At 42.6% G+C, this 27,916-nt stretch overlaps 1 protein-coding gene across 1 annotated transcript; it reads right to left on the bottom strand.

Annotated features, from left to right (window-relative positions):
* Positions 1–27,874, bottom strand: KDR (kinase insert domain receptor). The gene is made up of 30 exons (XM_082759970.1): positions 27,718–27,874; positions 26,822–26,912; positions 26,179–26,375; positions 24,964–25,088; positions 24,465–24,633; positions 23,446–23,585; positions 23,086–23,254; positions 21,483–21,594; positions 21,212–21,375; positions 20,204–20,360; positions 18,892–19,012; positions 18,233–18,341; positions 17,164–17,508; positions 16,048–16,194; positions 15,755–15,886; positions 14,395–14,501; positions 13,873–14,008; positions 13,508–13,612; positions 12,163–12,276; positions 10,867–10,955; positions 9,402–9,558; positions 7,841–7,941; positions 6,379–6,501; positions 6,148–6,259; positions 5,651–5,750; positions 5,431–5,536; positions 4,168–4,319; positions 2,400–2,496; positions 2,198–2,286; positions 1–1,408 (listed from the first exon to the last, which is right to left on the bottom strand). Exons 1-30 carry the CDS (start codon positions 27,767–27,769, stop codon positions 1,189–1,191), a joined length of 4,038 nt encoding a protein of 1,345 aa, XP_082616096.1. The 5' UTR covers positions 27,770–27,874; the 3' UTR covers positions 1–1,188.
* Positions 27,875–27,916: the final 42 nt, after the last annotated feature.

Genomic DNA, 27,916 nt, shown 5'->3' with positions numbered 1-27,916 from the left:
TACATTATATAATATATATTTATATTTTAATATATTACATTTATTTCTACATAGAGAGGCTATAAATACTGTATATGCCTTATACTCATGGTTCCCAGCATTTGACTTTATAGTAAGTACAAACAAGCCAAAAAAAATAACAAAACCAAAAAACAACATTATAAAAATACAAAAAAAGAGTTCGGTAGAAATAGCTTTACATTTTAAAACCTTGTAGCCTGCATTGTGTCCATCAATGGAGCTCTGTGACTACAAGAGCACAGGTCAGAAGTTGTCCAACCTTTAGTTACAACCTCATGCCTCAGAAAAGGTTGGAGCTGCCATGAAACCAGTCACGGATTCCCAAGACTGCAGAAACCCCAGTCTCTGCCAGTGCAGACTTAGAGTTTGCGAGTGAAAGACCCTGACTACATCTGGGGAATGGGGTGAGATGAGAAAGTAGGGTGTGCTTAGGATACCCCATCGGGACCACAGGACTGCCTGGGCCACCCCTGGAGGGGAGGCATGTCCCAGGCACCCACATCCCATCACTCGGCTCCCTGCCGCTAACTAGGCAAGTCTTCCCTATGGAGACACAGCTCATGAGGTCTGGTACAGCAACTTTTTTTCTCTGCCAAGGACAGAGACCATCGCCCGCACCTATATTTAGCCCTGCCTATGTTTAGCCTCAGGCCATCAGTGAGTGCCAGAGCCTTGAGCTGGAGGTTCCTTTTTTTGTTTGTGGAGGTGCAGGCAAGGGATAACTCTGAGAAACAAGAAGCCAGTGCCGTGCTGTTTCCTTCCTGGAGTCCAGCCGGGAAAAAAAAAAATAGAGCAGGGCTGTGCCTTTATTTCGTACAACTAGAAACAGTTAAGCTGAACGTCCTGCTGCTGCCTGTGTTGGGCAGATGCTTGGCATGTCACAAGGGTCCCAAAGGCCACAAAGCTGCCTGTGTCATCGGGTCGGCACTGCACCCACACACCCCAGCCAGGGCTGAATGTCCTCGGCCACCAGCATCGCTGGAGGAAAGCACTCCACAGCCCGGCACTGCGCCTCTTCGCTGCAAGATGCTCCCTTGTCCTCTTCACGAAAAAATAAACGTCTTTTCCTAGTCTCGCGGACATGGTCTCTGTACACATCAAACCCGAATACCGCCAGCCCAGGCAAGGAAGGCACATCACAGAGGACCTGGAGCTGCTGGCTTTGCCCTAGAGTGGTGGGGATGGCAACGGTGTGGCACCATCGTACGGCAGCCCCTGCACATGGGAGAGGGCAGGAGAAGCCTCCCGGGTGCACAAGAGTTCGGTCTCCTCGCTGGAGTAGACGGTGGTGTCCATGTCATCCGAGTGGTACCCGGACTGGTACCCACTTGTCTGGTTGGAGGCTTCCGACATGACAGACTCGTTGCTCTTGCTGGGCACCAGCGTGCTGCAAAGAAAGCAAATGGAAGGAAATCAGAGAGAGCCACTAAGACTTGTCTTCTGGTGGCAGCTGTTTTCCATCACGGCACCAAAAAAAAGCAAAATCGTGTATTTGATAAAACTGGCTTTAAGCCCTTTTAAATGTGTTTGATTATAAGGACAGGCTTTTTTTTTATACGCCCTAACTTCACTAATGCATGAAAAAGATACTTGATTTTATAGCAGTGCAGGGAGATAGATTGTGACTTCAAATGAAAGGGAGAGAAAATTTTGAGACGCTTTGTATAATTAATCCAAGGTACAATTGTAACTGCTCTAAACCTTTGTTTGCACAAAATAATTCATCTGAGAAGCTCTCAGAGAGCATACGTGAGGTTTCAGCTAGATGAATGCCACTGTGTTTCCTGTGAACTGCACAATTAAAGCTCTATACAATGCTCTGAAAATACACCCAGGTACATCCTGAAAACTAAAGAGTCAGCTTTAGAAAAAAGAGAGCTCTTTGTCATTCCAGTTGTGTGCACTGGCTTGGTTCTTTCAATGGGTATTTGATGCTTTTGCAGATGATAAATACAAGTCCCTTCTGCAGTGCTGCCTGATGCTTGCAGCAGCTGTGTTAGCTTCCCTCTCTTGGTACCAAATGGGGATGACCAGACATACAATGCACAGCTTTTCTTTCTGTGTGTTTTAAATATATAGTAAGAAAATACTTTATGTTTTAAGAAAATTTACAAAGCTATCAGTGTTCTGATTTACTGCAAGAAAAAGTCAGTCCTCTTTGCAGCCTGAGCCTTACCTAAAGGGTATTTTCACTTCTTTGTCTCTCTCTTCCAATGTCTTCAGCTCTTCAGATGCAAGAACCATCCCACTATCTGTTTGGTTTTCCTGTAAAGGTGTTAAAATGCATTAAATGTAAAGGAATAAAAAAAAAAAAAAAAAGAAAGGAAAAAATACACATCAATAAAAGGGAAAGAAATACAAACAGCAGACAAACTCACCTCCTGAACAACTTTTACAGTGGTTACCAATGGGACATCTTCAAACGTTTTCACACTCACAGGTCGGCTTTTTCTTTTGCTACCTTGTCGGTATTGACTGAAAAGAAAACAAAAACAAAAACTTAGTGTCCAGTATCCACAACTTGGCTGCAAACAGCACTATGATATCAGAATCCTTTTATCTCCCTACAGAGAAATTTATCCTTGTGTCAAAACATATTATGCAAACCTCAAAATATCCATTTATTGAAAAGGATGAGCCGCCTAGAAAGTGGCAAGTTTCTGACCTTCTGCTCCTGACAACCTTGATCTCTGAGCAAATTCTAAGAAACAGCTTTGAAAAAACAGCTCCTTTCCTCGATTATGCTGGAGGCCTTCACTTCCTGCAAGCTTTGCTCAGAAGTGTAATAAACAGAGGAGCCTGGAGCAAAGGCATGTGTCTCTTTCTTTGGGCTGAACTTCAGAGACCCCTGGCTGGACCTAGGACAACAACAGCAGACTCTGCAGACTGCCGCCCTTAAGCCATGGGGATCACAACAGGCAGCACTACATCCCTCATGAAGGCTCTTCTCCAAAAGAAGCCCTCTGGTCAGGATGACATCCATGAAAAAAACAACTACAAAAAAAAACAACAACACATTGGACTTTCGTGGAGGAACTAATACAGCAAGCACAACAGCTACCCCCCAGCTTTCTCTCTTGGTGCATGTGGAGTGAAAAGGATGTTGTCTCAGTTAAACAGGGCTAATTTATGTTCCTGACAGCTAATGAAAAAAAGTCACTCTGGGCATTGTGGAATTGGAAGAGAAGCCTGCATACACCTGTGCAAAGCTGGAGGCAATTGAAGGCATCATTCATCCCCTTTCCCAGCTTTTGAGTCTGGTTGTGCCAAGTTCTGCCAGCCTCCTGCTGATTTTAATTTGCCTCAGAAATCTAAATAATTTTTAATATTCTCTGTGTTTTCCCTGTGCTTGCTTCTCCTCCTCCAGCTTTGATTTAAAGGCTGTAGTCATCAGCCTCTCCTCATAGCTAATACTTTTGTGGAGAGCAGGACACAGAGTTTTGTGTCTTATTTTGGAGTGCCCCACTACTAAAACACAAGGCTGAGAGTTCTTCTCTAGGACTGAAGTGTTAAACTGAAGTGTGAAAAGCACTGTGCTTACCTAGTCTTTCCCAGAACCACATAGAGGATTCACCTCTGCTACAATACCCCACAGCATCTACCACTACAGGTCCATCACGGATACCCCAGCAGCACAACAGAAGTAAGCAGTGGACAAAACCCAGTGACAATTTACCTTGCGTTCCCCTTGGCTATCAATTCATGACCTATGTACCAACATTTCATGTTGGGAGGGGAAATGCCAGCGAGGCTACTTATCGACAGATCTATTACCTTTAGTTTTTTTAGGGTGCTGCAATGTAAGAGTGTGAACACCTGAATCGGATCAATACAACCTTGTATTTGTTCTGTTTCTTAAAAACTAACAATACTCTTGCAGGACTTTTTTTTTTTTCTTCTTCTTGTTTTATTCTTTTAAAGAGAATACTAAATACTGAAAGGATAATGAAAAAAATCTAAAGGTTATCATTAGTATTTGGGAAGGTAAGAAACCTGTTTTTGCCTACAGCAACTTTATTCTTATCCCTATGGAGGAGGTTAAATATGGAGCAGAGCAGCTGAAGTCTCTTCCTTTCATTTACCCTGCCCCCAGCATGAACAAAAACTGCCCAGAGGCCCCAGTAGGATGTCCACCATATAAAATACCTAATTCCTGCTGTGTTGTCATAATGGAATTTAGGATCACAGACTTCCTCTTCCTCCCTACAGGAAGCAGGTGAAGTTGGGAGAGAGAGACCCGAATCCTCTTCCATATTCAGCGATACTGACAAAGGAAGGACAACGTAGTCTTTACCATCCTGTAGAATGCAGTGAAAAAAATACAAAAATTAAATAGACTATAGAGATATACAGTTACACACACATATATGGAGAATGAGTCAGTTCAGCAGAGATACCTGGTCTGCTTTCTTAAATTACAAGCATTATATCAGCTTTGCAGGAGCAGCTACATTAAAAAAAGGAAACTTAAAGAACTCCTGGCAAGTATTTTAAGATTAAAAAATGGGAATTTTATATGACATATATTTATATGACATAATAAAATGTGTATGCAGAGTCTTTTCTTGATATCTTTGAAATAAAAAAATGTCATTTTTAGTAATTTTTGAATCCCAATAATGCAAAGTACATGAATCTCAAGAAAAAAAAATAGACCTAAACTGAAGATAAGATTGAATTGGATTACAGGATATAAATCATAAAGACTAAGTTATATGTATGAGGTAAATGAAAAAAAGAATGAAATGGAGATAGCAAAAAGTAACTTTTATATAAATACTTCAGAATCTCACTTGATGTGAATAACAAGTATTATATTTTAAAAACTTTTCTCCACTTATTTAAATTTCTGCTCTTAGGCATGAAAAATTGGATTATGCATCCTTCAGTACTGTGTATCTATTTGTAGTGCCATAAGAAATCCTTTAGTAGATTCCATCTCTTCTCTATTTTTTTTCATCTTTCTCTTTTGGGTTATGATATGACACACACATAATTAGCTATTAGTTACCAGACAGTAAATAATTTTTGTCTTTTGTTGTCACAGTACTCTATAGTTCATGACAGGAGTCTAAATCATTAGTAATCCAACTATACTGGGTTATGGGTCGATATACATTAAAAAAAAGATTCTGTACATAAGGAACATAAGTCTGTGGACTCTCTCCTTGGAGATCTTCAGATGCTGCCTGGACATAGTTCTGTGCAGCCAGCTCTGGGTGGCCCTCATGGAGCAGGGATCATTCTTCTTTGCCAGTCGTCCCAACTGCTTGTTGGGAGCAGTGGAAGAAGGAAAGGCTCTCCCATGGCTCCAGCGGTCAGTACCCATCCATGGTATTTTCTGGTGGCTGGTGATATGGATGAGGTTCAATTGGTAGTTTTAGTAATCAGAGAATACATTTCATGTACCTGACGGACGTTGGCTTGCAGTAAATTCCCCAGGTGCTCCACCAGCTCTGAAAAAGTTGGTCTCTGCTTAGGATCTCCATGCCAGCAATCCAGCATTGTCTGGTACCTGGAAGAACAAGCCCATTAAAATGCCATCCTGAAGAAAACAGAACCTATCGCTAGCTTAAACACCTGTTATTGCTGTGGGGTAAATGTGGCAGCTGAAAGAATATTTTCTTACATTTCTGGTGTTGTGTAGTCTGGTGCTCTCATTCTTGTTCCTTCTTTCAGTCTTCTGCAAAATTCCTCATCAATTTTCACTCCAGGGTATGGTGACGCGCCTAAAATGAGAGCAATGGTAATTTGAATGCATTAGGCTCTTTAAGATCTGGAATTCATTTTCAGACGTATAATCCACTATGGCCTGAGTTAATAAGGTAGTTCAGCATATTTGGATGTGCAAACAATTTATATTTATGATGGCAACAGCAACTGATTGACTAAATGAGGCACATAATCACATACTGAAATTGTATGAAGATGCATTCAAGTCCGTGTTCCCACATTTGCATTTTTAAGGAAATTTGAGGGTTTCATTTTGATGGAGAAAATAAACAGGAAATCTTTGAGAAGTAAAAAAAAAAGTGCTGAAGAGAATCCAAGAACACTCTGACTGTTTTCTTCAACAGACTCTGTTGTTTAAATTTTAAGAAGGTCAATAAAATTAAAATGACTCACCTAATGAAAATATTTCCCACAGCAGAACTCCGAAGGACCACACATCACTCTGAATGGTATATACTCTATCAAAAATAGTTTCTGGTGCCATCCATTTTAGGGGTAGTCTGGCCTGAAAGCAATTTCATTAAAAAATAAATAAATATCATGGCTCAGTAAAACACTGACTTTCCACAAAGCCATTTAAGGTGAAAAACATTATCTCTCTCAAATAGAGAGTCTGAAACTTACATCTCCTTTCCTGACATAATCCGGGTCTTTGTAGATATCTCGAGCCAAGCCAAAATCACAGATTTTGACCACGTTATTGTCTGACAAGAGGATATTACGAGCGGCCAGGTCCCTATGGATGCACTGCAAAGAGAAGTAAACAACTTTATATGCTGCCTGTTGTCACAGCTCCGACCGCAAGGCTGATCTCTTTCACATATGTGCTCTCCTACCCTCAAAGGCCAGATAATTCTTAAAACCTTTCAAGAAAACGAAACCTCAGCATCCACTGTTACTGATTTTAAGTGCTTTTTTGATGGTCACAACTGATTTGGCTCAAGAATACTTGTGTTCCCAAATACAAACATGCATCTGTTTATCCACTATGCAGAAAGGGCCTTTGAAGTTAGCTAATTATTTATCCTAAGAAGCTGACACAAAACAGGTTCAGATCTGATTACCTTTAGATTTATTAAGGTTCACTAAAATCTGTATACTCCACTCTTGCTCTGAAAAACATACCAGACTAAAACGCCAATTCGATTCCAATACAAACTAATCCCAACTAGAGAGAGAAAATTCCATGACTTTATTTATGCAGAATGACAGCTTAGCCAACAACCAAAGACTTCAAAACTCAAACTTCAATAGCTCGAATTAAAAAATCTAGGCTCTGAAAGTAGCTGCGGATTTGCTTCTAGTATGGATTAGAAATACAGATCAAGGACAGACCTATTTTTACATATACACACCAACCAGGATGCATAAAAGTGGACAAATGCACATTTTTAGAAAAAGTTCTGACATCTGCCTTGCGGACCGAGCCTGCACTCTAGAGCAGTGCTATATTCTCCACTTCTATTTCCTTTTCCCATTTCCAAGTAATCTTGTTTCTATACCACTGCAGGGAATTCCTCATTCTCACTGGCATTTTTTTTACAAAAATTTACATCCGTTTAAACATTTACTATGTATATTTAGGATCAAACCATGGAGATGCACTTATAGAAGGTTAAAATGCAGGTGAGGTGCTATCAACAACCAGGGCATTAACTTTTTGTTAAGAGATTCTTTGAAGGGACAATATCCACAAAGTTTGGTAGATGAGCATTGTCTCTCCTCACACAAGTTACAGGCAACTTCCTCAGAGCAAGCTCTCCTATCTAGTGTAGCTCCATTTACCAGGGATTTGTCCTTAATTCGTCATCCTCATACATCAGCTCCCCTCCTCCAACTACTTAATCATTCTTCTATGAAGCGGTGACCCATAAACCTTATACAGATCACTAACATTTGTGTCAATAAACGCACGGGCTGTTTCGCTCTGTAATATTTATGATTCAGATATGTCTCAGGGCAAAAAGCAAATGTTGCGGATGACTGCTAGTCCAAAGATGAACACGCTGTTTCCTTCCACAGACCTACAGCATTATTTCCTACAGTCAAATAAATAACATGCCACTCTTCCTGAGAAGTTCCTTACTTTGCGTGAAGCCAAGAACTCCATTCCTCTCGCCACCTGGAAGCTATAACAGATGAGGTCCTCCATGGTCAAAGGGTTCTTGCAAAGGTCTTCAGGACCAGCTGCAAAGAATCAGGCAACAGTCAGGCATGCCCTTTGTCACTGATTTTACCCATAACTGCTTCTTAGGTAAATGTCCATCTTAACCTCATGTCACAGTGAGCTGGAAGAGCAAAACAAGCTCCCCCCCCCCACCTTTTTTTTTTGGCTGTATAATTGCACTAGCAATCCATTTTGCACCAGACTAGACCGGTGCAAAATACACTTTGAGGTGATGGGTTTTACTCCAGGCTTCCTCACAGACATGCAGAGTTCCCACCAGTGGAAAGATTTGTGAAACAATCCCAAAAGAAAAACAGCCAAAACTACAGCTCATGAGTTCCTAGGACAGGAAAGGCCTGCTGTGGTTTCAGCAGATGACTGTGGAAGCAGATTAGAAGGTCACACCTAGTCCTTACGGGGGAAAAATATGCCACAGGGAGAAAATCTTGAGTTTGGCAAAAAGCCCTGCTAATTTTGGGTAGAAGAAGCTTAAGTTCACCTTCTAGTGACCTTGAGGAATAATGTACTCAAGTATCCAACAGGTACCTCAGCATTTAGTTCCTACTGAATTATATGTCTCAAGTTCTGTGTGCAGCTCTTGATTTTAAGAAATCTGCCACAAACTACAATTCTTCTGGCTCAAACTCTCACCTCGAAGCCTGCTTTAGGCCTACACACTTCAAAAACTGCCCAGGCTCAGAGGGTCAGTGGTTACACTGAAGAGGTCTGGAAAGGACCAAAATGGTGTAGGAATACCTCATAAAGAGCATGTCTGATGTTACCTATTAGGATCATTAATATACTGATAATTTTCTTTGCATTGCATGATTTTCAGAATTAGTTGAGACAAAGGCAGATGAGATATGGCCTCCCCCTTGACCAGCCTGATCCCACCACTTGCTGAAATAAGTGCTCTCTGAAACACTTTGGCAGCAGTGAGCACTTTGTGTTGTCGCTGCCAAAGGAGAACATGGCAAATACATCAGTGAAACCACTGCAAAGCATATGTATATCCAGGGGAGGCTTTGAATAAGAGGATAATTCAGGTTTCCTGTTCCTGACGGACCACCTGCACAGAAGGAAGGCAATCCAGCTTCTCTGTGAATAAGCAGTGAAGCAGCTGGTGTTTCACGATATTTAACCTCTGGGTAAACACTGAGGAAATTAATTTAGCATTCTGGCACACCCTCTCTATGCTACCTTTGGAAGTTGTGCTCCTTGATTTTTCCTGAAGACCTTGAGATGGTTCTCCAAAAGGCAGTGCACTAAAAATGAACCCTTCCAGCCCGGATGTTATCTGGGATTGGGTGAGGAGTTTGGGTTGCTGAACTACAGTGATCCATAGCTCAGCAACTTTGGCCATCCAGGAAATACTCTGCACACAGTTTGAGGAAGATTTGGAAATCACTCTGTTCCCCATGTCCCCCATCAGCCTCCACCAATGACAGCTGCTCCAAAACCAGGAGAAAACATATCCTACCATCCTCCTCTTCCACATCGCTGAGGGACCGCTCCTCCACAAACCCAGAACTTGCTGAGCTCTGGCTGCTTGTGATGCTGTCTAAGCGTTGCTTTAGGTCCGTGGAGATGTCCCCAACATAGTTCTCCTTCCCCTGACGAAACCTGGCACTTTTAGTCTAGCAAAGGGAGGGGAGGTGGGAGAAATCAGAAACAGAAAGCGTGTCAGAAGCTTCCCTGGGTGAGGCAATGATGTTCCCCATGCTCTGCATCATGGGCACCACCTCACAGCACCACGAGAGCCTCCTCCCTCAGCCTCCCAGCCACCCTCCACTTCCAGCTCTACATTCTTCAAAAGAAATCAACACTGACGAGTGTCAGGCTTCTGCCTTTCTCAGCCTCACACCAAAGTCCTGGTCCCTACCACCTGCAAAGCACACATGGATGCTGCCGAATCCCCTCTCATGCAGTCAAGCCTCTCTGTACTGCTATTGCTCTACTGCTGCAAAGGCCCTTCCACTAAACCTCTACACTTTGGTCAAAACACTAGCAGCCTTCAAAATCCGATTTATTTCCTTCTTCCCCAGAGCCACCAAATGCCCCTGGAGAGGATCCCAGCCCTTCAGACTTCTTCTATCACATTTCCATTTTGTCCTGCTTCAGTTTAGTTACTTAGCTCCTGTGGCAGCACTGTTTTTTTCCATTGCTGATTCCCATCTCCAACGCTTGTATAAGCAAGGGTCAGCACACTCGTGAAACCTTGCCTCTTTCCTCAAGGCCCCTCAGATAGCTGTTTATCCTTTTTACCTCACAAAAGGATGCAGCGAGTTGCCTTTGCCAATACGGAATAGTAAACAATGACTCCAAGGATGAAGAAAAATAACCCCCTGGAGAACTGACAAACAGCTTAAAGAAGCTCTGATCTACATACAGCAGCTGCAAGGAGGCTGAAGGACAGGTCTACCAGCTCTGCAGAACACAGCTTAGAGCCCTTTCTCTTGGTTGTGGGTGAGCCATACTACAAAATATGGGTAGCCCGGTTCAGCAACGAGCCAAGGGCAAAGTGGAAAGGATAATCATGTGATAAAAGATATCTATGGATATCTGTTGGACATAAACACAAAGCAGGGAGTGCAGTTATTTAAGGTGGTCTGGAGCTTAACTAAGAAAGGAAAAAATTCAGGCAGATAATCAGAAAAAACTTCCTGACAGATACGGCCAAGTGTAGAATAATCTGCCAAGGGAAATAGTGGAAGCCCAGTTCCTTTGCACATTTTAAGCTAACAATAACAAAATAGCTACATTTCAGAGGCAAGGGGAAAGACTAGATGACCTCTGATGTCTTTGTCATCTCTCATTCCCATGAGAAGCACTGGACAGCCAGCGTCCCCAGGAACCGCCACTACACTCTACACAAGAAACAGAAAAAGTGTGGGTGGAAAAATACACCATATCAACCATTGTACTGTTAATCTTAACTCCTGTACCTTGTATGGGATAAATTCACTCCTCTTGCTCCGTAGGTAGGCTGACAGATTTCCAAATTTGCAATATTCCACGATCACCATGAGTGGGCCTGTATAACACACAAAGCACTTACTTAGAAAGATCATTTATACCCCACCTTATTTTGTAGCATGATTTGTGGTTAGAAAAACATGCATTCCAAAAAGCACTCTACTACTTCTTCAGAGATTTAAAATATAGCAGTAATAAAAAAAAAAAAATATTGATTCCTCTTTTGTTGGGAAAAATAGGAAAAGAAAGCACATGCTTTTCAAAATCATAGACCTAAGATCATATGTGAAAATGTATACTTGTGTGTTTTTAATTAAAGTGTCAATAATTGCCTATGCTAAGTCATACTGTAAGGATGCAACATGCATATCTGAATAAATTTCAGTGCAATCAAGCACTCATCTGCAATACAGTACACAAATGCATCCATGCATTTTTGTCTACACAGTTTAAGTCCTAACAACTTAAATCAGGAATCTCAGCTTCAAACATCGATGCCTTAATGTACAATCAAAATGTGGTATTTCATGCTCAAATTGCTTCATATAAGCATATATTAAAATGACAAATTTCCATCCTAGGTTCCACATATGGGCCACGTCTATTTTATTATGGAATAACCAAGGAAAGAAATATTTATGGATTATATTTCATTCAACTACTGCACTTCTGTCATGGAACTTTACTAATTAAATTCTGATCCCACAGTAAGCCAACAAGTCAGTTTCCCTGAAAAATTATTACTGAGTTACTTTACACTGAATTTCTTCCAAATTAGCGTTCAGTGCTGGATTTGTTAAATGAAACATCTGTCCTGGATTATAAAGTCAGAAAGGTTCATCCACCCAGAGCTGGACTCCAAATTGCAATCTCCCCTCCTACACACACACAGAGGCACCCACACCCCATGCAAAGTCAAAGAGGGAAGTTGCACTGTAGCTGGTGACAAGAATAAGACCAACTTGTGACATCCCCTACTAGATTCAGACCCAAAGACTACTTTGGGGTGTCTACTAGAGAAGTGAATTTGAGGTGCTGATAAGCAAAGTGACAGAACAAGAGTGTTCAAGGGTTTACAATGGTGAATAAAGGGTGGAGCTGGATGTAGTACACAGACAGGGCTTCTGAGCTCTTACCCTATCTCTGGACCTGCTCACTGTTACCAGTTACCAACACTCAGTTTCGAAACTCAAATTTCTAGGCATCAGAAATGGCAGAAATAGGGTTTTCATTAGTACCTTCCCACCTGCTGAAAAGTTACTTACCTCCTGGCTTTGTGCAGGCTCCAAGTAAATTTACAACATTGAGATGATGGCCAATATGAATGAGGATCTTCAGCTCTGACATCAGTGCTCTGTGCTCACTGTGGGTCGCACCCTCTGCAGAGGTAAAATGACACAGGTCAGGAGCATCACAGATAGGAAAAAGTTTTCCCCTCCTCTACCTTCTCTTCCATTATTTTTTTAGCCCATCTAGTGAGAAGTCTTTATCATTGGTAGCCTGCATCAGCTATGTTGCAAGACACCAATGAAAGCCAGCCACATGTACTACAAGGATGGTTCTGCTCTGTTTTTAAAAAAAGTTTGCCCAGGGCAGCACATCAGAACAGGGACACAAGCCATCTTTTTTCATACAGACCTTTTGATCAGCTTTTACACTGCCATTTGACCCTCCAAGCCAGGCCATGCAGACAAGAATAAGTATTGTCCTGTAGCTGCTGCTGGGGTCCACACTAGGGTCCAATGGGTTCACAGACTTGGGGAGGTAGGGTCAGGGTCAAATGTGACTGACCTTGTAGCTTCACCAAAAGGAGGAGATGCGACTCTTGTCTCCATCCCCCAGGGACAGAAGGGTAGGAGGAAAGAGCTGAAGCAGTGGGGAGTGAGGGGTGGAAGAGGGAGCTCTCCACAGGCTGCCTGAGCACCGGCAAGGTGGACAGACAAGGTTTTTTAAATTTTTATTGTCATTACTGCACACCCATCCCATTGCTATGAGTCTGCAATGAGTCCTGGAAGTATACAACAACCAGTGTTATAAACAGTGCCTGTGCTGTGTGACTGCTCACACCATACTGCCAGAAACCCCCTGGCTTTGCCACCCGCCTCCAGCACAGCATCAATGGGATACAGCCCCTGGCCACAGGGAGCCCTACTCTGTTGTCCCACCCAAGTCTGATTTGTAGGTCTCTGGGAACCACAGCTTTGAATTCTCCTTGGCAAATGTGAGGCAGTATAATGTGATTTAAAGAGAGGAGAAAGCTGCTCATAACTACTACTTATTTTGGAGCTTGTCTAAGACTCATTGTTTGAGCCCTGCAGAAAGCCACCTTACCAGGTTGCATCCAGCAAATATGGACATGTGAAAATTGCTTGCAAGTGCAAGTTTATCTTCTGAAGTCTACAAAGCAACAGCTACAAAACTACAGTGACATTACTGCAATTATTGATAAGGTTAAGGTATAATTTACACCAACTATTAAGCTAAATTCTTATGTCTTGGTGGTATAAACGTTTTGATTATTTTTTGCTCATCTTTCTATCTACTGGTTGTGGGACTGGCAATATCCATATATTGAGCATTCAAGGTGAAGTTTTAACCATCTTTCTTTACCTTTAAGCATCTTGACTGCCACAGTTCTGCAGGTAGCAGTTTTGTCAATCCCAAAGGCATCAGCTTCTATGACCTGGCCAAAAGCTCCACGCCCAAGAGGTTTACCTTGAATTGAGAAGATGAACAGATTCAGATTTATTTGCCAGACACAGTGGCCATAAGATGCAGAATAAACAGCACTGTAAACTGAATTTATATAGCAGAAATTAACAGAGAGATCATAATGGGGAAAGGCTGCATTACATCCTATGGGACCCCAGAGCCTGTCTAAGAGGTCCTGCATCAGAGCAGCACCATGGTGCAAACACCTCCTGGTGCAGAGCAGGCTTCATAATAACTAAATGGCTCATGCAAGGAAGACGCACCTAGCTTCAGCCGGTCTCTGGGAAACTCCCACTTGCTGGCATCATACGGGAGACGTTCGCAGTGCTCGTCTATGGGGACTTCATCAGGATCCATGATGATTGACAAGTAGCCGGTCTTCATGTCCCCTCCATTGGCCTGGAAAATGGCTTTAGTTGTAGTTGCACAGTTTTCTTGCTGGAGATGTGCAAAGTGCCACTTTCTCATTCTACTGTTTCCCAGAAATCCCTGGCTACCATTCCCCTATGCGATGTCATTGTGTGATCATCGTTAATTACTTGCACTTTTTTTTTTAATAAACAAAAACAGTGAAAACATTTTTTTTTTCTCTTGTGGAGGCCTGTTCAATTAAAAACAAATTTCTGTGCCCACAGTTCCAGGCAAGAATGTTATGGCATGCAGAGAAAAAATGTGTCTGTTGATTTAAGAACAATGGAAAGAAACAACACAAAAGGACTCAAGTCAGCTTTCATTTGTCATGCAAGACCAGTGCTGATACGACAGTACGAGAATTTTTTCATTACCCGCTTAACGGTCCGGAGGATGATTACAAGAAGCAACCAGAAGAACATGGCAATCACTGCAGTGCCAACAAGGATAATGAGCTCCAGATTTGTTTTCTCTTCAGCGCCTGGGAAGAAATAAATGAATATCTGAGTGATAGTTGGAAGCTATTGGTTTTGTTCATTCATTATATCACAGAATAGAGGTCCTTGTTCTGAAGGTTTGTTTTAGAAGTGCAACATGGGGCAAGGAAACGAAAGCAAAACAAAACAAAAAGCTTGTTTTTTATGTTGGAATATGCTTACTTCTGTGTGGTTTTACATACCACACAATTTCTTAGCACCAGTTTTGTTCCATGGACAGTATCTGGACCTTTGGCAGCCAATAAAAAGTAAAATCTCTCATTTTAAAAATAAATCATTGTTTCAGAATACCAGAAAAAGAAAGATTCTTTCTCCAGAACTAGAAAAAAGATACATCATGTGGGAAATAAAGTGCTGAGAATGAGCCAGAGAACAGCCTCTTTCTTGTCTGTTTACATGCTTCAGCTGAGGCATGAAAAAACATAGTTTTAAAACAACACGTGAAAATAAGGACTTATAATAATGTGCAGGAGCAGCTCTCTTCCTCAGCTCCCATTCCCCGCATCATACTCCTGTATTTTCACTCATTGCACCATACAGATTTTCCTGCACACCCCATTGCATGACCCCAATGAGCTGCACTGTATACTTCTTGAAGAGAAACAGGATGTCATACACAGATTTCCAACTTTACAGACCGGTAGATCATTCCTAATCAAATTTACCACCTCAACTGAAAGCTAGATTAATGTCATCTGCAGATAAGTTCCATTCCACATAAACACTGTTGCCCAACATCTTAATATCTTAACAGGAGCTATGAGAATATCAGGATACTGCTTTAATTACCCTAACATAATAGAACAATCACCCTGACTTATAGGACAGAGATCTGTAAACGACTCAGTGACTAGTTTTTGTAAACACACTTGAATAAAGGAAAAGGAACTTTTAGTCCAGGGTTTCTAATTGGAAAGTCCTAATTCTTGGTGGCAAGTTCATCACTGTTCCAGTTACTCAGACTCAGATTATCTTCTTGTTAGGGTTTTTCATTGGCTATTGAGAACTGCGTTTCGGTGTGCCACAGTCAGACTGGAACAAATGAGGATGAGTCTCACAAACAGTTTGAGAGCTTGGAGGATGAAGCCTGGAGTTCCCTTACCCCAGACTACTACGTATTCCTATTAATGAAATGTAATGTCACTCACAACAGAGTGCACAAAGTCTTCACTCTGTTCTTCTTATTTTGGTGATCACAACAACTGCATGCACAACCTGGAAATAAGCTGACACTAACCTTCCACTGCAAAAAATGCCACTGCTTTTGTGCATCCAAGAACATTGCAGGCAAGACAAGTGTATAGCCCTCCATCTTCTTTCCTCACTCTACGTATAGTTAGTGTTTTGTTTCCATCTTTCAAAACGATACCTAGGGGAAAAAAAAAATAATTTTTCTTAGTTCTGTTATTTTTATGCCAGTTCATATGAAAAAATCAAAATGAAACTTTTTGAGATGGAAATCAAAAGTGAGCCCTATGAAAGGAATTCCTTAAGTGGTAGAAAATTCATAATACAATATCAATCCCTCACCTGAATCTTCAACAAGCGTTTCATTATTTTTAAACCACATGATGTTTGGAGGAGGAATGCCATTTGCTGTGCAAGACACTTCTATGGTTTCACCAATGTTTGTTGTTTGATTTTCCAGATTTCCTGCAAGTGTGGGTGCCATGGGCTCTGTTGGTATGAAAACCAACAATATAAAATAATAAATAATAAAATAATAAAGGTAAAATAATTGATGAGTTAAGAAAGTATCTATTTTTGCAGTAATAGCGCTTCAAGAGGCACTACTCATTTGGCCTGGTAATGAAGTCTCAAATTCTTTTATAATACCAATAACTGCAGTGTTCATGTTAAGATCATGGTTAATCTTCCACATGACATAAGAAAAATCACAATAGCCAATAAAATCTTAACAGCACTGATGTAATCTGTTTTAAACTATTTGACTTGTAACTGCTCAGGCTGCTGAGGGAAGAGGGAATAGGTGAGAAATTGCTTCCCTCCCACTTCTATTTACAGGCTCATTATGAGAAGTCTGACAGCAGCTGTCCATCAGACATTCATTCAGGACAACCCATGAAGATGCGCAGGTATTTTAATGAATCAGCACGACAGCTGCCTAACAAGCCCAGACATCTAGGCTCTCAAACAAAGTTGTCATTATTTGTGTGAAAAGCTAATTGATTACCAGCTTGTATTGCTTGCACTTGAATTACTTCCAACCCATGATTCAACAGCACAATGGAGTAGCACTAATGCTGCAAACATACACATGCATTTACAACTTCAGGGAAAAAAAAGTGTCATGAAACGTAAAATTGAGAAGATAAGCTAAATACATGCTATTATGTATGCAAAAGACAAACTCATCTCTAAGCACAGTACAGCAGCATGATCAATGCTTCCTCACTGGTGCCGATGGGATAGTAAGTCCCTGATGTCTGGCCATACCCAGACCTGCATTCAGCAAACATTATCATGCTCAACTAACATCCCCTTTGCTTATAAGTGGTCTAAACCTATTTAACTAAGCACACCATCAGACAGCACATACAAGGAAGGAAGATGCTAAAATCTGACACTACTGTAGCTGTTTGCTTACATAGCTGCACAACTCAGGTCACGGTAAGAGATCCATACCTTGAACAGTGAGGTGCTTCACCAGGCAGTGCTGTGTTTTGGCCTTTTTGTCCTGAGCGATGCACACATAGTCCCCTCCATCTTGGAGGGAGATGTTACGGAGGATGAGCTCTAAGGTGACATTTTCCCCATTGGTGTTTAAAACGGTCGCATTCAGCTTCTGAAGGGCATCGAGGTTCTTGCAGACAGGCATGGGCAGCCCACCAAAGGGTGTCTGTGAAGCATGAGCACTGAGTTTGTACCACGATAGCTTCTCAAAGGTGAATTTATCTGCTGTACACTGTAAAGACATGTTATCCTTCTCTGTCAGTTGACCCCGAGGCTGGAGATTAATTTCAAGACCCCCTGCAAGTTTAAAAACAAAATAAATTCCTATTAGGTTGTACATTTTGTTGCCAACATTAACATTAAGACTCCATTTCACAAACATAGCCTTTTCCTCATCTTGTCTAGTTTTAAATGAGGAAACAAAACATTGGCAAATCAATTAATCACTTATGCAAAGAGTACAATCTCATTCAAAGTAGTACATTTATATGGATCAAAGTTAGGCCTGTTTAATGAATATAGTTCTTCCTACAGAAATTTCTGGCAACCAGTGATGATTCTTAATATTACTATATGGTTTCTTTTTTTGCTGTGGATTAAAATATTAATTCAAGTGAATACAGGGACTGACTTTCAAGACAGAAGCTCTCTGCCATCAGTTATGAAAATACTAGTCTTAGCTTTCACACTGCATCTACTATCATTTTGTGAAACTACCATAATTTCTCTCTAGCTCTTTTAAATGATTGCAAAAGCCCGACAGCAATCACTCTCATGATACTAGTGCCCATTTTGCACCAGTTTCATGGGACTGCCACTCCACTGATGCCAGCAGAACTGGTCCCTTGGCTGAAGTTAGTTGGTGACCTTAAAGACTGCATTAGGAAAACCTTCAGTAAGCCTAAAGGATTAAAGGATTTTGTAGAGGACAGGAATCAGACAATAGCATCGAGCACCTCTAAACAGTGAAGCAGACAAAATAACGTTAATTTAGCATGACTTCTCAAAAAGGTATACTTACTGGTCACATGAAAGGAGATAACTCTCTCGCTTGACCCAGCTCTGTTTGTAGCCATGCATCTATACAAAGCAGATACATTCGCTGCTTGAATCACAAGGGTGCTCACAGTCTGCAAAAGAACAATCAAATAGTTACATATCACATCAGTGCTGAAGCACATATGCGAGCCTGACCACCGCAGCAGGTCAGCAAAGTACTCTGCAAGTATCTGCACAACCAAAAATCTCTCCACAGCACAAATCCAAAGCACAGTCCTTTCATGACATTTTTTCTCTTAGGTGTGTAACAATAACACAAAATAAAACAACAAAAAGCAGGCTCTGATGTATGTGTCATTAAATACTATACCTACAACTTTTTCTGCTCTTCAATTTCCCCAGCTTCTCCTTACTAACCTCAACTAACTTCAAGCCCCTAAGACATAAGCAGTGAAATGTAAGCAAGTTAAGTTCCTCACTGAAACGTTGCTTTGGGTAGATGTCTACGGGGCTACGTGTCCACCTCTGCCTATTAGCTTCTGCAGGAGTTTACAAGATTGAGTGAGAGCAGATCCCCAGGCTTCTTAGGCAAATATTCTTGACTCTCTTGATATACGACTGCATGTAGACTGCTGAACAGGACTAAACATTACCAACCAATAGAAAAGAAAATGTGCTCACCTTTGTTTTCCCAGCAATAGTAACAACTTGATGTTTGATCTCAACCTGATTCCCTCCCTTTCTCTCCGAGATCACTTTCCACTTTCTGCATGCATATGGATTGGCTCCGGAGCGAACTTTTCTGAGAGATAAGAAGAGGCATATCAGCCCATATTATCACCTTTTGGAGAATATTAGCCCTTCAAGAGAGCTGTTTAGTGTTCTCTTTCTAATATGCAGATATTGATCTACAAATCAGATGGATCATTGGCCACAGCCTACGTCTGGGAGGGAAAAGTATTGTTTTTGAAACATTTTTATTAAATTGTACCCTATAACCTTCTGAGACCTTTATGCTCTGTAAAATAAGAAACCCTCAAGCTGAAAGGTGAATTTCCTAATTAATCTGCCTGTGTCAGCTCAATCAGGATGCTTGGAGGGAAGCAGCTATTCTGGGAACAAACCTCCATTCAAAAATGGATGATTCAAGTTAATTTAGTTCAAAGGAAGACAGAGAGACATAGAAATCACTGAACTCCCTACAAGAATTTCTTGAGGACAGTAGCCATTGTGTAGGAAACAACCAGGCACCAAAGGAAGAAACTAGTGGAAATCATTTCGAAAACAACAACAGGAAAGAAGAATGCTTTTTTTTTTTTTTCTTGCCTGTTTTTTTTAAAAAGGAAATCTGGGCTTATGGCAGGCCCAGATAAGGGAAGCTGCGTGAATCTCAGTCAGGCACTCTCTCTATCATTCCCCAACATCAATCAGAGCGCTTCCTCTGAGAGACACTTTCACACAGATAAAGAGCACCGTCACACTCATCACTTGAGCATAAGGAAGAAAAAAAAAAAAAAAAAAAAAAAAAAAAGAACAACAAAACACAAAGATCTGCAATTAGCATAAACAGCAAATTTCCTGTGTTTGGGATTGAGTTTTAGGCCTGCAGCCCAATGGGTGATTTGGCAGGGGAGCACACAGATAGCTGTGCTCAAAACCCAGCATGAGCCAAGGTGCCCTTCAATAAGGCTTGAAGGCAACAAGAAAAGGCTGCCAGCTCCTCGCCGTGGGTGGCCCTTGTCTCTCTGACTACTTCGTCAGAGCCTGGTTGCCTATCAAGTGCAACAATCTTCTTCATTGGTCACGGGGCTAATTTTGGTCATGCTCTACTGCGTGATGTCACTTGGAGCCTAGAGTCACCATCAGCAAAAGCTTTGCCTTGACTCAAAAGGGAGCAAAATCAAATCCTGGGGCTGAACCCTTTAGTGCCCTCCGCTCTCCACCCAGCCATACATCATCATGGTGACCTCCCAGCCCTGCCATTGCCACTCACTGGGGGCTAAAAGTGCACTCCTCCTCCAGCTGCCAGTACCACAGGACAGCAGTGGGCGGTGGGACGGCATAGACGGTGCAGGTGAGCATCTGCATTGAGCCATACTTGTAGGAGTCGACGGGGGCCATCAGTGCGTTCTCGCCGATCTGGGGGGGCACTGGAAGAGAGAACAGGCTGTACACCCCCTGAGGCTCCCCAACAGCATAGTGTACATGTGCCCTGTGTCGCTTCAACCCTGAAGAAGCTGGGGACATTTGTGTACAATGTGTACCTCGGAGGACAAGTACATATTGGGAAGAGGTGAACCTGCCCAACGCCTTCAGGATCAGGACCTCAAGATGCAATGCTTAATATCTTCAGCAAAATCTCCCTTCATTACCCCCAAGTTTAAAAAGTAGCTCTTGAGGTCCCGTCGCCATCCCCAGCCATTTAATGTATGTTATGCCTCAGCGTTTACCCTCACTGCCCTTTCCAAGACCTACTGTTTTCAAAGCACAGCAGATAGACTGCTTCCTGGGAAGCTGGGAGGAAGAGGAGGAGGAGGAGGGCTGTGTGGGACAGGACAGAAGATGCGGGACAGCCGGCACAGGGCAGGAAGGATGGGCGAGGCAGACCAGGGCCAGGATGGAGCAGGGTGGGGGAGGACTCCAGAAGCACGGCCGGCACTGGAGAGCAAGGAGGGCAGGAAAGGAACAGGACACAGAAGCAAAGAAATAACATACAGAAAACAACAACAACAACAACAAAAAAAAAAAAAAAAAAAAAAAAAACACACACCAAGCACCATCACAACAACAACAGGGGCCTGCAGCCTCTCCAGCAGCACATCCTGGAGCAAGGAGCCAAGAGAGGCGGGCCAACTCTACCTCCCCAGGGCTGGGGTTTAAGTGCTCTCCTCCAAGCCCCCAGGCCATTCATATCTTCTAGCTCTGATGTGAAATCAAATCCTAAGAATGGCAACACACGGCATCTACACGTGGAGGAGAGTTACCCTTGCACGTCACTTACCATTCACAAGAAGGGTGAACATATGTCTCTTCTGCATTTTGTTAGTAGGGTTTGTAAGGACAACAGTATAATTCCCAGCATCCTTCTCAGTTGCTTCTGTGATTACTAATGTGTAGCCAAGCTTAACCGTATGATTTGCATTGATGGCTTTTCCATTTTTGTACCTACAGAAAAAAAAAAACAAACACAAAACAATGCTCTGAATACTTTAGTGATATACCTCGACTAAGAATAGTTCAGTTTTTCAAACACATTGTGTCCTGATTCTTACCATTTTGCCTCTGGTGGAGGATATCCTTTAAACTTCACAGGAATTTTGACTGTATCGCCCAACCTCGTCTCAACCACATTCTCCATTTTCTCCAGATGAATAAAAGGACTTTCTGTAAAAAATAAATGCAATGGTCTTTCTATGGGGACAAAAGCATAAATGATCTCCATTTGGCTTAGCATCTAACTGCAGATGACCAACAGAGGCTAGTGACAGGATAGCACTGGTAAAGCACAGTCAGCTCCAACCTAGGCTCTGGAGAGCCGGACCCACCATGAAAACCCAGTCCTTTCCCTTGCACAGAAAAGCCAAGCAGTTCCCTGCCAGGGAGCTTGGGAAAGCAGAGAAAAGACTCAGCTCTCAAGGCAGCACACCGACAGTCAGACCTGGTGCTCTACTGAGCCACGATGACTTTGTGGCCAAAGAAGGAATTCCGAGGACTGCTCGGCTGCAGAGCATCCCCTTTTCGTCCTTTCCAATACTTCTATTTATATGTATCATAAAACTGGCTTGACTGACTCATTCCAGGAAAAAAAAAAAAAAAGTATTCAAAACTACAATATCATAGTTATGTATTTGACATGAGGCTGAATATACGTACTCGAACCTCACCAGTGACAGCGCACTTAGAAATGATTTACCCTACTTGCTTTAAATTTGCATGCAGGTTAAGACAGCAACTAGACTTTTGGCTAAGATTTAGGATGGTATTGACGTGATATCTCGTACTCTCATTATAGGAAATGATCTAGTTTTGGATCCTGAAGAGAAATAGGAAGAAGCCAGGAAAAAAAGAAGAGTGTATCTTGAATCACTGTTCTACATAATAATTTTGAATGTTAAAATATGCACACAAATATGTATGGGTATCTATCTATATAGAGAGATATACATATAAAATTTTCTGGCCTCTGAAATTAGACACAGGAAAACACCATCCTTCAAAATATAAAACCCTTTGTCTGACTCAGTGTTAAAAAACAGGCCATTCTCATGCTGACTATTTTTTTCTAGAAGTAAGCCAGTGGAGCCACTGGGGCTGTGCCCAAGACAGGCTTGAGAAAAGACTCTAGGATGTGGCCTCGTACTTATCTCTGCAGTTAGTCAAAGTTGTTTCCTTTGCATCATTTCCGTATGACCAGAACTTGATTTAACTCAACTACTCATAATGTAAAAGCCAAAAGTTTTATTTGCCTAGCTTCATTCATGCTGACCCAGACCCTTGCCCCACAGGGCCACCAGGACCTCACTTATGTTCACCTGGTGGGAGAAAAACCCTTATGCAATATCATCTATGCTAATTCAGCCCTCCTAGAGATCATCACAGAAGAGGACAGGAGGTTTACTTCAGTTAATTTTGCCGCCCATTTTCCCATAGGGTTTTACATCTTTCAGTAACTTTTCTTCAAAAAGTTACCATTAGATAGGCTTGAGGTATAAAAATAATCCTACTCAAGAACAGACTAGTGGGTGCAAGAGAAGTACTGTAGCCACAGTTTGGTTCATTTCTGTCATTTGATTCATCACCGAAATGCCTCCTGCATCCCAGTTATCCATCCAAAAGCTGCGACAAACAACAGAACTGAAGTGGAAGGTGCCATACCATGGATAATGAAGTAGCTGCTGTTCTTCATGTTCATACGGCCACTAGATGCTGCACAGGTATATCGACCTTTGTCACTTAAGTTCACGCTGTCGATGGTCAGAGTGCTTACAAACTTCTTTACTTCTCCTGCTGTGGTTTTTAAATCTCTTATGGTTGCACGCTTTTCCTGTAATAGAAAAGAGACAGGTGATTGGGAGTTTTATTGTTATTCTTCCTGCCATCTTTTGAACACCTGCATATAGCAGCAATTTTCTGAGTGTATTATCACCTGCCTTGTCAGCATTACGAAGTGGGAAGTGACACTGTAACTAAACCAAATTGTGCTGTGATGGCTTCTTTCAGTTACTATGGTTTTACCTTGATAGAAGGGTAGTCCCATTTAAAGTCAATCCCCACATTCAGCTCCGTCCTTACGGTACAGTTGAGAACCAGTTTTTCTCCTACTGCGAGCTCCACCTGGTAGTGTGGGTTCATCGTCAGGTCATAAATCCGGTATCCTGGAGGAAGAAAAAGGCACAAATAAAATATTGAGGGGTACAGCACCCAGCACTGACTTTCCCAAATGAATTCACTGAAACTCCCACTAAAACCACAGCTATGAAGAGGCACCGTGACACCCTAGCACAGCATGATGACTGGCGTGTGAAAGAGCCTGGAAGGAAGGGCAAGCCTCTCCCAAACATTTCCCACATGTGACGTGAGAGCCACATCAGACAGTGTCACGACAGGACGTATACAGGAGAAATTCAACCAGCAGCTGCCACCTCCTAACAGCACGGGGACAAACCGTGGTGATCTTGGAGGTCTCTTCCAAGCTAGACAAAACCTCACTCCCCATCATGGCACCGCAGCTCAGGAGCTGGCATTTCTGGGTTTTGATAAACCATTGACGAAATATAACAGTAAAGCACAAATTCCCTTCAGGGTGAGGACACATGTCTGAAGGCAGACAAGACAACCTAATTCCTAGTGTGACCCTCAGATCCCCTGTTCCCTTGGTACACTCTCACAGCAGTTCCTTTCCATCTGCTGCTGATGGATGCCTGCCTCTAGCTCCCTTCAATAATTACTTGGATCCTGAATAAGCAAATAAAGTAGGGAAGGGAGTGATTTTAGAAAAAAAGGCTTGCATTGTTTGGGAAAAAAATCCCTGTCAACTTATGTTAAACTAAAAATAGAAGCACTTGTCCCAGTGATGAACTAGAAAGAACACAATACATCGCATTTAACAGAAAAGTAATACATATCACAACATACATCTTGCATTAGCTACATTGTCAGTATTGAATAACCTACAGTCCAACCAAATGTAATTGGTTCAGCATGCTGTAGAAAGCAAAAGAAGGTTGTCTACAGAGAAAAAAACATTGGCTTACCTACAACGGCAACTATGTATATCACAGACTGGTAGCTTTCATTGTCTATTTTGGCTTCACAGAAGACCATGCCTGCATAGTTGATTAGATGACTGGGTATAGTGAAGCCTTTTTTATTATCCCATGAAATCGATTTACCATCAGGAACAAATATCTTTTCTGGATATTTCTGTTTGAAATAGTGATAAAATACACAGTCAGATCACAGTCACATTTCAGAATCAAACCCTGAATTTTCAAGCGCAACATTTCCCATAACGGCAGGATCCCTGTTTTAATGTCTTAGCTCAGGCAATCCTCCTGTTGTAGGCAATCACTCCACTCTCAGAGCACAGGATCATGGATGAGTAAGGTTACAGCACTCACCTCCTAACCACAGGCTGCAAAGCTCCCAAGGAGGGAAAGCAGTTTTCAAGAAACATGTTTATACTTCAAGCAACGTATTTATGTCACAGTAATTTCAACTAACTCTTAAAATAATAATGGGCTTTTTCCTTACCGCGTGTAGAGAGACATTGAGATTTGAGACAGTTCCAAGACATGGTATGACCACGGTTTTATTCTTAGTGATGTATACAATGCCAAGCTGATCACTAACTGAAGTCACAAATGGAGATCGGTAATCTAGAAGAACATTCAATTGGTAAATGAGTATTATTTGTCTTGTGGTCATGAAGGAAACTTCCTCCAATTTTTTACCTTTCCCTATTTATTTCATCTCAAATCAGTTTTATTCTTTTTTATTTGGTAAAACACTGAAATGATGAGACTAAAAAGGGAGGATGTATTTTGACAGCCCCACAGATTTACAATACCATTATTTTCAAAACATTTATCAGCAGCAATACACACTTTGGAGAATAGCTTCCCGCCACTGCAGTCTTTGTGCCGACACAAATCTGATTTACCCTACTGTGACTTTTCTTGCGTAAGTATTACAGGAAATACCAGTTAAAAGCAGTGACATGCTACACTGGCTCCCCCAATGGCAGCATCCTTTTCAAAGTCAGTCAAAAAAATGTAAGTTCGCAAGCTTAGAAAACAAGCTAACCCGTGCATATAATTGCATCCTATTTTTAAAAATGGTAAGTTACAAGAAAAATGAGACAGGGTGGACCAGACAACAGGAATCAGGTAGATGCCTCAGTGTCTGAATGTGCCTTCTTAAAGAGAAGGTTTCACAGTGTCTTGTACACACAACAGCATTCCCATCAGCCCAAGTGTAAAAAATTAGCCTTTGAAACTTAGATAGATCTTACTGCTACAGTCTGTGCATGCATAGAAGGTTATATGTGTTTGCTTGTTTGTTTTCTTTAACAGTATCAGGTAGTGCAAGCTGTAGAAGGGATCTGTTTTGCTAAAAATACATTTTACATAATCCCTCTCATATGAAACTCCTGCTGAGGTCAGTGATAACTCAGCTTCAAGAGCACAGAGCGCAGTAGAGATGCATTTGTTAAGCTCTGGACAGAGGAGAATGCAGACCAAGCACTGCATATGGAGAGGTCAATTTAAAATTACAGGTAAACAGAAATTCCTGTTGATAACTAGCATGCTGGCATGTAATTACTCAACACAAAAATAAGGAAAGCAACAGTTTAATAGGACTGGAAATCGAGGACTAGGAAATGATAATGTCAAAAGTGTTTTGAGATATTCAATACCCCTTTTTTCTTGTCAGGCTAGGGGAAGAGAGAACTGCGTAAGCACTTACCTTGAACATAGACGTAAATGGTTGTGGCTGCCTGGTTGTCCCTGTAAAGGCACCTGTAGTCCCCCGTGTCATTGCCAATGACTCTGAGGAGAGTAAGAGTCTTGCAGTAGGGGCCATCACTGCAGTCCGTCACGGAGATGCGCTTCTCAGCACTGCTCTGGTTGTTTGGCCAGGACCAGTACAGAGCTCTCTGGCCACTGGAAAATCAAACATTAGGGGAGCGTGAGCACATCACAAGCATCGGTACTGATGCCAAGCTGTGAACCCCAGCCCTGCTATCTCCTAAGGTCTCTGGAGAAGAACTGTCTTCATCCCATCCCATGGAGCATCAGACCATGCAGGATAAATTCACATCAGCAGACCTACTGTAAATATCAATGAGGAAGCTACCTGAGAACAAAGTTATGATGAATCTAAGTCACACAGCACCCAGCTCCCTCCCGTGTCATACTAAGCCTGCTCTGAAGCATTTTATATGCCATACTCCAAGAATCTGCCAGGGAAAGGCTACGTGAGGGGTGACAAGGAAGGAGGGTGGAACAGGAGCAATGATGGGGGAGAGACAGAATCACCTCCAATTCTGTACAGAAACCCACTACATAAGTCACCCTACCAAAATTAGACTGGACAGATTGGCCCTTACCTGCAAGTAATGTTTAGAGTATCATTTGCTGTTATGGTGAGGACATCTTTTTGGATGCTGAGACTTGGCTGATCCAGAGAAATAAACAAACCTATGAAAACAGGCATAAACAAACTTCGGATCAATGCAATGACAAAAGCAAATGCTACTCAACAAGTAAAGCATCATAGACGAGTTTTTAGGCAGTATGCTTTAAGCAGACACTTTCCCATCACCTACTTAACAGGGAAGGGTAAATAATGACTTTTCACACATCCCAGAAAGTTCAAAAACTCTGTCATAACAGGAAGCCCAGGCAGATGGTCAGGAGCTAGCTGCAGAGCACGACAATTCAGCCGGCCAGGGTGGAGTTCCTGTTTTCTTGCGTTGCCAACTTCAAGGTCTAACGAGAGGATGTGGGACATTGAAATAAAGTGAACCTTCATCTGATGATCTCACTCCCTGGGGAAAGGGATTACCAGCTTTTCTTATAATAAATCGAGCACGCTTCCACTCTTTGAGGCCACCAATCAATGAATTCCGCGAAGAAACCCTTTTTTTAATGCATTTTACTAGGAACTGAAGCTCCCACGCACCCAGGGGCGCTTTCCTTCACCCCGTTCCCGCTGCCCCCCGTTGCCTCCGAAGCAAAACCCCCTGGCCCGGAGGCGCTGCCCCCGCCGGGCTGCCCCCACTCCGCCACCCCCAGCCCGAGCATCACCTGCGGGCAGCACGGGGAGGGACCCCCAGTCCTCGGCCGGCCTCGATGGGTGGCGAGGAGGCAATGCCGAGCCGGCAGCCTCCCCCCTCGCCCCGCACATCCCCGCACATCCCCGCGCCCCACTCGCCGGCATCCCCGGCAGGTTGCGGGGCTGAGGACGGCTCCTCCCCGGGACCCCCTGTCTCCGATGGCTTACCGGGAGCCGTGCACAGCAGCAGCGCCAGCACCAGCGCCGTCCCCAGCTCCATCCCGGCCGAGCCGAGCCGTGCTGAGCCGAGCAGAGCCGTGCCGAGCCGAGCTGCACCGAGCTTCACCGCACCGGGATGCGGGACACCGCCGCGCCGCGCCGCCCCTCTTGCCCCCGGGGGCGGGCTCGGCCCGCACGCCCCGCCCAC

This window comes from Aythya marila, assembly GCF_965140915.1.
Source record: "Aythya marila genome assembly, chromosome: 4".
NCBI classification, from domain to species: domain Eukaryota; kingdom Metazoa; phylum Chordata; class Aves; order Anseriformes; family Anatidae; genus Aythya; species Aythya marila.
This window is presented reverse-complemented; position numbering and strand designations above follow the sequence as displayed.

What these genes read in the sequence shown, in the direction of transcription:
- KDR (XM_082759970.1), bottom strand. Translation starts at nt 27,769, where the DNA reads ATGGAGCTGGGGACGGCGCTGGTGCTGGCGCTGCTGCTGTGCACGGCT. An exon ending in TCAATGTCTCTCTACACGCG is followed by an intron (nt 24,634 to 24,963) that starts GTAAGGAAAAAG and finishes TATTTCAAACAG; the next exon opens with AAATATCCAGAAAAGATATT. An exon ending in GTTCACCCTTCTTGTGAATG is followed by an intron (nt 20,361 to 21,211) that starts GTAAGTGACGTG and finishes TCTCTCTTCCAG; the next exon opens with TGCCCCCCCAGATCGGCGAG.